General features: G+C 35.0%; 1 protein-coding gene across 1 annotated transcript in view; it reads right to left on the reverse strand.

Annotated features, from left to right (window-relative positions):
- Positions 1-1,303: 1,303 nt before the first annotated feature.
- camk4 (calcium/calmodulin-dependent protein kinase IV) overlaps positions 1,304-13,794 on the reverse strand; it is a 51,829-nt gene continuing 39,338 nt past the window's right edge. The window contains exons 7-12 of the mRNA XM_052591755.1: positions 9,138-9,228; positions 8,270-8,344; positions 8,028-8,103; positions 6,294-6,420; positions 5,040-5,192; positions 1,304-2,704 (exon numbers count right to left, since the gene is read on the reverse strand). Of these exons, the coding sequence (XP_052447715.1) occupies positions 2,567-2,704; positions 5,040-5,192; positions 6,294-6,420; positions 8,028-8,103; positions 8,270-8,344; positions 9,138-9,228 (660 nt within the window). The 3' untranslated portion in view covers positions 1,304-2,566. The remainder of the gene's footprint in view (positions 2,705-5,039; positions 5,193-6,293; positions 6,421-8,027; positions 8,104-8,269; positions 8,345-9,137; positions 9,229-13,794) is intronic.

Genomic DNA, 13,794 nt, shown 5'->3' on the forward strand with positions numbered 1-13,794 from the left:
TAGGGGGCGCAATACTCATCTACTTCTTCTTCTGTGGTGTTTGAAGGGCGGTAAACTCGTGTGGTAAACTCGGATCGACGAATATGGGCTCTTCTAGTGTTGACATCGCCATCTACAGTAGCTGAAGGATATTTTTATTATTCAAAACGTAGAAATACAGTAGACCCCAAATTACATTACCAGTACAAGTTTTTGAACATGAATAATTATCTTCTGCTCACCAATCCTGCATTTATTTGATTCAAAATACAGCAAAACAGTAATACTGTGAACTATTTCTTTTCTATTTCTTGCTTTCTATTTAAATACGTTTTAAAATGTTATGATTTCAAAGCTGTTTTTTAGCACAATTACTTCAGCCTTCAGTGTCACACGATCCTTCAAAAATCATTATAATATTCTGATTTGCTGCTAAATTTTTTTATTATTATTATTATGTTGAAAAACTGTGTAGAATGTTCCGTGTCTCATTGATGTATAAAGTTCAGTAAAACACTATTTATCTGAAATAGAACTCTTTCGTAAGATTGTAAATGTCCTTATAATCACTTTTGATCAATTTAAAACATCCATGCTAAATAAAAGTATTAATTTCTATAATTTATACCCCCCCCCCCTAAAAAAAAGTATATAACATATAACAATAATATTTATTTATTTATTTTAGCAGCAAATCAGAATACTAGAATGATTTTTAAATGACCATGTGACACTGAATACTGGAATAATAATAAAAAAATCGGATTTGAAATCACAAAAATAATAACATTTAAATATATATTCAAATAGAAAGCCGTTTTTTGATAAGTACTGACAGATAAAAATCACACACACACACACACACACACTAAAACTGATTAAAAGTAATTGCAAAAATGTCAGACTTAAAGTTCGTTCTGAGAAAAATTCTAACATCTTTTGTTTACAGGTAATTTGATATTTTATTGCAGTGACTCATATTTTTAGTAAGTGTGGGCTAAACTTGTCCTTAAACATTTAGGGCAACTGTAGTTTGAAACTACAATAAAATAATTCTAATAATTGATAAACCAATAAAAACTGTACAAAATACACAAGGGTTAAGTCTTCCAAGTAGGCCTACAGTGTGTGTTCATAAATTATTGTGTGTGGGTGTGTGTATGAATATGGAAAATATGTTTTTAAAAAAAATAAGTTTTTACCCTTTCCAAAAGTATGGGTTAAAAACTCTGGCTATAGAGTATTATATCAACCAGCTACATATAATTAAAAATATATATGCTAAAATATTAAAATTACTTAATAAATCACACCCATTCAGAACTTACAGTTCTCCAGAAAATTGATTTCTTTTTTTGCATTCTTTATTTCTGCAATTCATATTCAGTGCTATTTTACTGACATTGTTCAGTCCTTAGACATATAAACAGGCAGATAAACAAAAGTTGACACATTAATGTCATGTACAAAGTGACCGTCAAATGGCCAATCTCCAATCTCATACTGTTAATTAGTCAGCGAGTTTTATCTGTAAAATACAGTGCATTTAAAAAGACAATTGCAGCAGTTAAGATAAACATTCCTACATGCAAAACATGAACCCCTGTATATCCACATTACATTCCTTACATGTGATTATCAGATTATCAAACAGCATTCCCTCATACCATACACTACAAGCATGCTTTAAAGAATATTAAATAGGTTCAAAAAACTCCTCCATGTTCTTCTATGTACGTTTAAAACTCCTTGTAAAAGCACTGAATTTTGAGATGAATTAGATTACAAGTAATTTAGATAAAAAAAACTGATTTGAATTATTTTAAAGGGAGATTCCTAAATTATCTCGACTTTCTATGAGATGGTCACAAGTCTATACTCCAAATGAAGAACAGTTTGGGACGAGGGAGTGCTTTTCATTGTCATTTTTGTGTTAGATAGGCATAACATCCTGTTCTCAACACAGGTTTCGATGAAAGAAGAAATCACCATATTTGTATTTAAACAAAGCACATTATACTTGTTGTCTAAGTTTAAAACAATTTGTTAATTAACATCTAAAATGTTAATTTTGACTCATGAAGTATTAAAACACGGTATATGATAAGGCATTTTCAATTTGTAGCTTATGAAAAGGTTCAGGTCAATGTCCACATCTTTTCTCTACCAGTTATGTAAAAATAAAAATAATAAAAAATGAACAAATAAAATAATTTCAATAAAAAGCAGCACAAAGCTAAAAAGCAACATATGTCCTATGATAATTTGGCAATTATTGGCAAAAAAAAAAAGCATGATAATATAAATATTAAGTACCAAAGATGAAATTATCATCTGAAGATATTTGGTTCTTCTCATTACCATCCACTGATGTTCATTCACTGTACAAAATCAGAAGTTATGGACTTATCAGATGTTGGCATGGGATGGCAACTGGCTGAGTCACAATGTGGGATGTTTCTATAGACAAACAAGTCCGCATGCAAACAAAGCCCATCGTTTCTGTCCTTTATGAGCCCCACCGCGAGAAGCAAGGTTCCTTTCATGAAGGGAAGAAGTCTGAGTTCCAGTGAGGCTCTGAGGAGATCTAAGAGCCTTCATTCTGAATCTGAGGCTGTGCAGAGCCTGGCTCATCCTCTGCGGTCTTCTCTTTGATAGAGGAGGGGCTGCTGTGGCTTCCTGCGCTGCCCAATCGAGATGAAGCTACCACCGCTTTGACCGCTGCCTGTGGAAACATAAACATAGATGTGTGCATTGTTTTTAAAAGTGGATAACTTTTATATTAAAGCGCATTTTGCTGATTATTATTTGATAATGTTTTTTTTTTATTATTGATGTTAAATGAATGGTTCCCCAAAAAAGGACATTTCCTCAAATCTCACCCTCAGGCCATCCAAGATGTTTCTTCGTCGAAAATAACTTGCTCACCCATAGAACTTCTGTAGTGAATGGGTGCCGTCAGAACAGGTGATATAAAACATCACAATAACCCACAAGAAATCCAAACGATTATAGTACATCAATTAATGCCTTCTAAAGAAAAAAGCTGCAAGTTTGAGAGAAAAATCAACCCTTTAATAATAAACCTTTATTAATGTGTTGTAACTTTAAAACATCTTTTCTGGTGAAAGTATGTCTCTATAAACCAAATGAACACTTCCTCAAATGAAAAAGTCAAATCAAAATCCAATGACATATTAGTTTAGAAGTGTTTTCACTTGCAAACTGTGTTTGATCTGTGCATAATTCTCACCTGATTTAGACAGCAATATTATGGATAAAGAGCTGGTATTTTAGCTGGAAACTATGCTTTGCAGTTAAAACCATCTTAAAGCTGCGGTAGGTAACTTTTGACGCTCTAGCGGTTAATAAACAGAACTGCTTGAGTCTTGCGGAAGAACATCATAGCCGGAACTACTTCTCTCTGTTTATGTCTATGAAGAATCACAAAGGTACTGGGTTACTCTGCCGCGGTACCCCTGAAGCAATCTAAAATAGTCTGAATATAAACACTTATTATAGGTGCACCCTAGTGATTCAGGACAAGCTAAAAACACGGTTTGGAAAATGGATTCATGGTGTACTCGCTTATTATATACATTTTTCTACATTTTGAACACAAACAGTCAACACAAAAAGTTAGGGACCGCAGCTCTGATTGGTTGTTTCTTAACAGGAGCGATGTATTTTCTTCAAATGGCAATAGGACGACTGGGAGGAGCCAGAGGAGCTTGATTTTTTCACAGATTATCTGTCTCATATTCATAGTCAGGACATAATGACAGGTTTAACAAATATGTAAAAAATATATTTTTACAAAAGTTACCTACTGCAGCTTTAATGATGAATTTGTTTAGTACAAACAAGCAGCTTTTTGCTTCACAAGATGTTAACTGATGGACTGGAGTCGTGTGAATAACTTGTGGATTATTGTGATGTCTTTATCAGCTGTTTGGACTCTCATTCTGACGGCACCCATTCACTGCAGAGGATCCACTGGTGAGCAAGTGATGTAATGCTTAATTTTTTTAATCAGTTTCCCTGAAGAAACAAACTAATCTACATCTTGGATGGCTTGAGGGTGAATAAACGTTAAACTAATTTTCATTTTTGAATCATGCCTTTGAGGAAAAGTCTGTAAGTAGTAGAATCAAGTATAGTAAAAAATAACTAGATATTTACATTTTCTGAAGACGTGTGAGTGGTGCTTGCTTGTACAAAATGTTGGATTTTTTTTTTTAGGTTTTTAGTATGCTAAAAGGTTTTTAGTATGCTGCTATGTGTCTGCTAAGTTATTCTGGATGGTTGCTTGCTTACTGGCCTGAATCAAAAGATCCTATTTCTATATATTCTGGTCTCTTTGGTATAAGTCTAATGGGACTTTTTTTTTGCCCAGAACAAAGCTTTGAGGTTTTAATACGTTTAATTTATGAACATATTTAAAGTTTTCAATTCAGTAAAGCTTGACATAAGAAATAATAATAAGATAGATCATATAAAAGTTAAAAGGAACAGTTTATTGAACCTTTAGGCAAAAGTATAAACGTATAGAAAAAAAAAATCTTTATAAAAATATAGACTACTTACATAAAATGCATGGAAATATCAGTTGTCACTATATCTCCCAATAATATGCCTCAGTAAGATTATATTTAAATGCTTAGTTTCATGATTAAAGCTCTATAGTTTTTATTGTGGGAGGAAAGGCATATAATGCAATGCAATACAATGAGGATTGAGAGATGTATAAATAAATGTTCCACAGAAGTCTACTCACATTTTAACATGATTTTTCTAAAAATGATTATGTATGGATAATCAAGAAAGCCTTCTGTTGCTTCAGTCCAGTAAGAGTTCATCTTGAAATATTACTAGTAAGAGTTCTTACATTTACTTTATACAATTCTGTGAAGATTTCAGGGCACTAGACCAGAGGGGGACCCAGACAATCATGTTAATAATTTAGAGGCCTTAGAAATTTGTGCATCAAATATAATACAGCAGGCTTTACAGGGTCAAAACCTTCATGACAATGTGCCATTTAGCCAAAATCCTCAAACCTTGAGTTTTCTACGAGCATTGAACTCCAGGAGTTTCTTCTGAGCCGTGTCCATATGGGTGAAGTTAACAGCCTTTCCAGTCACCCAGGGGTGCTGCAGCGCCTGCTGTGTCGTCAGCCGTTTCTTTGGATCCTGGACAATCAGCTTTTTCACCTGTGGAGCCAAGAAAGATGAGTAACACTTTCAGTACACTTCTGTAACAGTATATACATGTAGATCAAAAATCAGTAGATACCCAATATACTGCAAAACATGCAAAATCACTGACAGGAAGAGATGTTTCTGATTGGCTAAATGTTTTTATCAGTTTAAAAAAAAGAAGTACTGTTTCCTCCTTTTTCTTCTGTATCCGTAAAGATGTGTTTTTGGTGATTACAAGTGGTCAGCACTAAACGCAGGGTGGGCTTTTTCATCATATTGTGTGTCAACTACTAGGATTCTTTGTTGTTGCTGTTAAAATGCATCCGTGGTTCCATTAAGAACCTTTATCAGCCATGAAACCTTTCCACTGCATAAAACAAACAAATAAAAGGTTTCTTTTGAGAACTGTTTGCTGAAAGTTTTTTTGTGGAACCCAAAAGTCTTAAAAATGGAACATTAAAGTATAATATCGCAATATTCTAAATGTTCTATTATATATACGTATATATAATATAGCAATATTTAAATTTTCTATTCTAATAATTCCTCCATAAAAATTGATATAGTTCATTAGCATAACTGTAGGCAGTTACTGTTGCCAAGCAATGTAGCGACCTGGTGTATTGAAATAGAATTGAACTGATGTGCGCTCACAGGTGTGTGTTTATTTTACAGAGGCAAATGCTGATCATCCAATAAGAGCTGAATGTTTGAACTTAAAGTATAAAACATAATATACAGCAGATAACAAATGACTTAACACACATTAAAAAAAAGCATCCGCTGTGTGTGTTCTGGCACATGGTTTTTGAGGACAGAAATGCGTATTATGACATGGATACTACAATGTAAACACTTCCAGTGTCCTCACAAACCAAATGGATTCAGAACATATAAAATTCTGTTTGTCTGAAAATCAAAAAATGATGAAAATTGTGTGTGTGTTGGGGGTATAATGGTTTGTATACTGTTTGTACAGTATAAAAACCATTATATGTCTATGAAGAGACTCCGTAAACCATATGTGTGTGTGTGTGATGTTTGTATACATATGGATTTTATAGGGGTTAATAGGGATTTTAAATACAGTAAATGGTATGTAGATTTACTCACAAGGTCCTTGGCATTGAGAGACACATTGTCCCACCAGGGGGAGACAAATTCATATTCACAGTTCAGGATGCGTTTAAACATATACTGGTCTCCTCTGTCATCAAAAAAGGGCTCAAAACCACATAACCTGGACAGAGAACAGAAGCAAAAACAATGCGTGTTTTAAAAGCACCTCTACAAAGTGACATTGAACTCATTATTTTGATTTGAAGTAAAAGGTTTGTATATAAAAATAATTACTATTTGCATTTAAACATTAATTAATTAGCCTATTTATGTATTACATGAAGAAAAACACCTAATTTGATTAGAATATAATATTATATATAATGATATTATTAATATTACAGATATCGAATATATAAAGTATATACATAATAAGTATTTGTATATAATACATGCAGCAAAATATAAAATATTCTTAGGTATAATGATTAATGTTGCACACATTGAATAAGAAATTACTTTAGAGTCAATGCAAACTACAAGTGTTTATATCTTAAGACTTTGAGCTCTTAAAGGAACACTCCACTAAAAAATAGGCTCATTTTCCAACTCCCCTAGAGCTAAACAGTTGAGTTTTACCTTTTTCGAATCCATTCAGCCGATCTCTGGGTCTGGCGGTAGTACTTTTAGCTTAGCTTAGCATAGATCATTGGATCTGTTAAGACCGTTAGCATCTCGCTCAAAAATGACCCAAGAGTTTCAATATTTTTCCTATTTAAAACTCTTCTGTAGTTACATTGTGTACTAAGATGAAAGGAAAATGAAAAATTGTCATTTTCTAGGCTGATATGGCTAGGAACTATACTTTCATTCCAGCGTAATAATCAAGGAAATTTGCTGCTGTACCACGGGTGCAGCCGATGCAGTGATATTATGCGGCGCCTGAAAATAGACCCAGCAACTCTGCTATTGCTGCAACTACACAAACTAGCTGGGGACTATTTTCAGGGACTGCGTAATATCACTGCGCCTGCTGCACCCATATAGGAAAAATATAGATACTCTTTGGCCATTTTTGAGCGAGATGCTAACGGTCTAATCAGATTCAATGATCTATGCTAAGCTAAGCTAAGCTAAAAGTGCTACCGCCAGCTTTAGCGGAGTTGGAAAATGAGCCTATTTAAAAAAAAAAAAAAAGTGGAGTGTTCATTTAATGGTAAAGATTTTACAGCATCACTGCTGCTTCTGTTTCTAATTAGTGCAACTTTGCTTTTAAGATCATTTAGATATTTCATGTTTCTGAAAAGTCTCTTATGCTTATACCAAGGGTGCATTTATTTGATCAAAATACAGTAAAAACAGTAATATTGTAAAACATAGTATTACTGCAATTTAAAAGAGCTGTTTTCCATTTTAATATATTGCAAAATGCAATTTATTCCTGTGACTGTGAACGCTGAAGTTTCAGTAGCATTACTTCAGTCTTCAGTGTCACATAATCCTTCAGATATAATTCTAGTATGCAGATTATTATCATCTAATATTATCATCTGTTGTTTGAAAGAGCAAAAATACAGCGAATAACCACCTAAATGTCATTTAGCTCCTTGCAAATTGGTGAAATGGGTTTTAAACAACATTTCATGATGACATGATTTTTAAAGAAGTGTTGAGTTTTAAAGCAACTGCATCCAATTCCCAGATTCACACACAAAAGTTCAAAACATGCTTCAAATTTGAGGCTGATCTGAGACAAAACCAGTATGACAAGTATGTTGTGTCACTCACAAAATGTAGGTGATAACTCCCACAGACCACATGTCAACCTCAGGGCCATAGGCACATCCCCGCAAAATCTCAGGAGCTGAAAGACAACGAAGACAGAACATCAGAAGAAAAGAATAAAGGGAGTGTCGACACTCTGCTGCGCCGATGCTGTAAAAACACTACATCTTTTCTGTAATTCTCTTTGTGCAACTGGAGACACAGATGGTGCTCTGTTAAAAAAAACTCCTTTTTAATGAACTCACCACAATAGCCTGGAGTCCCACACACAGTCTTCATTGTTACCTGATCGTCTACAATTTTCGACAAGCCAAAATCAGCTGTAAAGATAAATCACAAAATAAAACAATGTTTACATTTATGGAGAAAGTGCTAACTAAAACAAAACTCGGACATAAGCAGCTGATGGGGTGTTCTGGGTGGTTGCAAGGTGCTTGCTCAAGTCTCTATGATATTTTGGTCCCCAGATACGGCTCTAGTCCCTTCTTCAGCAGAAGAAAAATTAAACATGTCCCCAATTCCTATTACCGTAATGCAAGAACATTTCATTTTTATTAGTGTAATGAATTCTTTTAAATTAAATTATTTAAAAATAGAATTAAGTGATAATTAAGGTAAGTAAGGTTAAAATTGAACATTGTTTTATTGCTTTTGCTCATTGTTTCTTCTTCTTCTTCTTATATTGCTTAATATTTAATATTACAGTATATATATATATATATATATATATATATTTGTATACACTATAATATTTGTACAATACTATATATAATCTAAATACATATTTACATACATTACCATTGAAAAGTTTGGGTACAGTGATAATAAAAAAAAGAAATTAATACTTTAAGTCAGCTAAATATGGAATTTAGGTCACATTTTCAAATTTTGTAGTTACATTTATATTTGAAGTAATATTTCAGTTTAGGAGTTTGTTAAAATCCATAAACTATGAACAAGCACCAATAATGTCAGAGATTCTGCCTCCTTTAAAGCTGAAAATGAATGATCCTCTATTGTACAACAGGATCATGTTCACAAGTTAAATCGCCAGTAAGAGAAGTTTGGCTAAACTGCAGTTCCTCTTTCAGGTGAATGTAAAGCCAGTCTTACCTATTTTGAGCGGAGCATCTGGCGCTGAGGTGGCGTACAGCAGGTTCTCAGGTTTCAGGTCTCTGTGCACTATACCATTCTCATGCAGGTACTGCAAACAGACATGTAGACACAGGGGGTTGCCTCTTATTAATCTGAGGTGTACACAGACACGTGTGACTGTACAATACAGAGGCACTAATTAACATGTGTTGCTTTCACCATTATTGGTGTCATAATATTTATAGCTTTCAAATTCATATGGGATTCTCCGCTGTGGTTGGTAAATTAATCTGGGCCCGGCTGATAATGAGAAAAATGAAAGTATCGACCATGCTGTTCTGAATATATTTCTTAGGCCGTTTTTGTTTACCAATGCTTACAAAGCAGCGCTGTATGCCAGGGTTCTGTCAGCTCAGGCTAGTTTATTCCTGGTCTTGTGACAGAGATCTGACACTCCTGTATTATCCTTTTGTGAGTGTGTGGTCTTGGCTGTCTGTGTGCTTTGTTTCATGTTTGGAGCGTGGTGCTTGGATGCCGCCGCTCATGTCTCGGTCAGTTTCTGTCTGGTGCCGGGGTTTGAGCACTCACGCTCCATGTCTATCATGTGAGCGTACGGGTTGTGTGTTCATTCACTCGCTGTGCGCTTAAGTCTTGTGTGTTTTGTGAGAGCTTGGTTTATGTTTTCATTGCCCAGGTTCTCGTGTCGTTGTGTTCTGTTTAACACGCAGTTTGTGTTTACATCAGCTGCGTGCTTTCATGTTATGTTCTATTTGAACACGCTTAGCTGTGTGTTCATGTCTTGCTTTGTGTGAGCACATGGCTTTTGTTTTGTTTGTTTCTGTGTGCCATGTGCTCTCCTGTCTAATGTCTAATCCCACCCACCTTGTTACGTGATCAGTGATTCATTTGCCACACCTGTCCTCCCGTGTTACCTGCCTTGTTTGTTTCCTATTTATTCTCCTTGTGTTTGCAGTGCTGTGCCAGTTTGTTTTCTATTTGTCACTGTCTTGCCTGTTCCTGTCAGGCATTTTTCTGCCCAGCCAGTCAAGTTACAGAGTGTTTTTCCCCTCACAGGGTAGTTGTTATTGTCTTTTTTTGTTTTTATTTTTGCAAATAAAAAGCCCAAACTTCCTTCAATTGAGTTCTCAACTCATCACTTCACCCAAACACTGAATTGATATTCCTCAAAAATTATATGTTTCTTTGACATACACACTCTCTCTCTCTCACACACACACGCACACACACACACACACACACACACACACACACACACACACACACACACATATTGTTACCACATGTACTTACAATGATAAAGTTGTTACAATGACATTACAACCACTACGAGTGTTTTAATATATAATTCTATACATCTGTCCTCTTTGTCTCTGTTCTTTATCCCGGAGCCATGTGGAGTAGTTTTATGATGGATGGATACTTTTTTTTCAGATTCAGAAACAGGGGCACCATTCACTGCAGTTATACAGATTGAAACAGACAGGACAATGTCGAAAATAACTCAGAAAGTCTCGTCTGAAAGAGGAATGTCAGACATGCCTAGGATGCCTTGGGGGTGAGTAAATCTTGAGTATATCTGTTTTTCATTTTCACCAAATTTCATTTTTGGGTGAACTATCCATTTAAATGCTATTTTTGCTGCACTGCTAATTACTTCTGAAAATTCAAATTTAGTTTAAAGACACCCTAATGTGAAAGTCAAATTACATGTATTTGTTAAAATCTCAAAAAAAAAGTCCAGGTTTAATAGGGAGTACAAAACAATATCTGACACAAAACAACACAATTCTCTTATCAAACAGAAAAACTGCTAGTTTCTGCTTAAAAGGACTCAACCATTTAATTAGCTGTCATCATTTACTCACCCTTATGTTGTGCCATACCTGTATAAATGAAGTCAGTCAGTGGGGACTGTTCGGTTACCCACATTTTTTAAAATACAGAAAACTCATACAGATTTGGAACAACATGAAGGTGAATAAATGATGACAGAATTTACATTTAGACTAGACAAGAATATTAGGAATATTTCCCCAAAAATATTTTGCATGAATATTTTGGGTGACTGTCAAAGACGTGCTTAGCAAACACCACTAATTAGACCAACGTCCATCGTTTACAACAGATCTGTGTTTATAATCAGCCCAATGCACTTTGTGAGTGTTACCACGGAAACTCATTAGACAGAGTAGCATGGGCCAAAGTCTGCCTGGTTACAGAGAAACAGCACGTGGTCACCATCTTTGCATGTGCAACTGATGAATATGATAGGGAAGCAACCTGAGGAAGATGTGTGGAAGGATTTTAATGGCAGAATTTTTTATTTTATTTATTATTGCATTTTAATTTTAACCTATCCAGTTGAACCCACTGGATGCAGCAAATCAAATCGTGATCATTCAGAATATTGCGGGAAAACAGAACATCAATGCATATTTATCGCATTTTCTATAGGGACATCTATCAAGTTACACTCACGTCTAGCATTAAAGCAGCATGTTTAGAAAGCCATGTAAAGTTAATGTACGTTCAACTTATAAAAAATATGTCTCGAGACTTAATGGTGGTTTTTCCCCATTCCACTGCATCTCATGTCTTTAAGTGAAAAAAGTACTCTTTGTGATTGTTTTTAAGTCCTTTGTATTAAACTATAAATACATGTATGATGCTGTTTTGTTTCTAATTGTTTAAGGAATTTAATTAATTACATATGGTTTAGAAACATTATTTTAAACATTATGCACTTTTTAAAAAGATAGTCCTGCTATTTTATTGTTTTAAAGAAACGTGCATTAGTAATATTTTGCTCAATGCACCCTCCTGTGGCCTCAGGAGAGAAGCCAAAAGCCCCCCCCACCCCCCAACTGAAATTATGCCTTTTAAATTAAAATACCATTTGAATATTGATTATATTTATATATATATTATATATATAAATATTTAGTTTTTCAGCCAATTTGACATCCCTAGTAGAGGTCTTCACGGGTCCAAAAATTTGTGCCCGAACACAAAAGAGACCCGGAATGTACTAAACTGAACCGACCCGGACCAGTCTAATATTTCAAAAGCTGGACCCGGACCTGTGTAGATCCGAGAAATGCCTATCCGGACCTGTATATTATTTGAAAGTTGGACCCGAACCCGGTTGAAGACACAGACCCGACTGGACCCGATTGTCACATATTCCACCTTAAATTGCTATTACACAGTCCCTCCAGAAAAACGCGATTATGCAATCACGTGATTTAATGCATAATCAGCCAAGGGCCACATATTTATGCGGGGGTCGCATTTTTTCAAATACGCCGCACTTTCGCCACATAAATTGCCGATTTCAGGAAGCAAAATATGCGGAGGTAGCATGATTTCATAATAATAATAATTTTCGTTGGAAAAAAGTCACATATATATTAGCAGAAAGTTGAAAAATGTTGCGTTTACTTCACACAAGTAAATCGCCATTATTTCCCAATGGGAACCTTATGAAGTGACGTAATTGCGCGACGTGAACATCATCTGCGAACCCCGCGGTGAAACCAGAGTGAAGGACACAAATCATTCTCATCTGCCAACAAAAATAAGCGCAAAAGACCGCGCGAAGCAGTTACCCGGTGTGTTACATGACAGTGGGGGCAAATTATTTTGAGAGAGGGATGAGGATGAGGATGGCGAATGATAGGCCAGTGTTAGAGGCTACGCAGTTAGTTTTCATTTTCATAGTGGACTGTTGTAGTTTCATTCAGAAGTTGATGCACCTCTACAGTTGTAAGATTGTACTTTTTTGTTACAGAATAGTACCAAAACCTTACAGTTGTAGGTATATAGTTTGTAAAATAGTTTACGTTGCAGTAAGAGATTGCACTTTGCAATTCCTGTAAAACAGCATTTGTAGCCTATATTTGTGTGTATATTTTATTTGTATTCATTTTTACAGAAGTTGTTGAATATTCCTTTTGTAAAGCTAGATAACTTGTTTGACTCAATGTTTTGTAAGTTTGAGCCATGTGTTAATTAAGGTCTGAAATAAAACAGAATGAGAACTTAAATATTATTGGATTTGGTATGCTTGCTTATCATAGGAAGTCATAAGAAATGACTCTTTACAGTAAGGTAGTAGACTAGTGAGAACAGGGTGTTGGGGGGGGGGGTGACCTTTTTTTCTCTTTTTCATCAAACTGCAGTTTTTGCAAGTTCCCGCAATTTCATAGCATAAGATTGCAAAAATATCCCACATATTCCATCGCATTTTTTAAGAAAACCTGCCCCAAAATCAAGGATTTTTGCCCACAACAATCACAAAAATAATCTGCGATTTTTTGGAGGGACTGATTACAAGTCAATAAACCTTTTGCGAAATATACAGCTTTTTGTCTTACCTAATTTAAGGAGCCGTAGTCTCTCTTCCATGTACCTGACTGCCTGTGATGTATTACAATCCTCCGACAAGAAAGTTATCCTATTATTCCTCTCATTATTCCAAGTCCAAACTTAATCCAATCATTATTTCAGCTTCAAAAGGCCACTTGATGTCACAGTGACATGCACATGTACATTCTGCCTCAAGTTAACTCGCATAATAACTTCCGACTGTTTGCCCTTTTGAACTATAATAACGATTGCTCTTGCAATGCCATGACTGCTGACGTTATTTATT

The sequence above is a fragment of the Carassius gibelio genome, chromosome A5 (assembly GCF_023724105.1).
Source record: "Carassius gibelio isolate Cgi1373 ecotype wild population from Czech Republic chromosome A5, carGib1.2-hapl.c, whole genome shotgun sequence".
Classification (NCBI taxonomy): Eukaryota; Metazoa; Chordata; class Actinopteri; order Cypriniformes; family Cyprinidae; genus Carassius; species Carassius gibelio.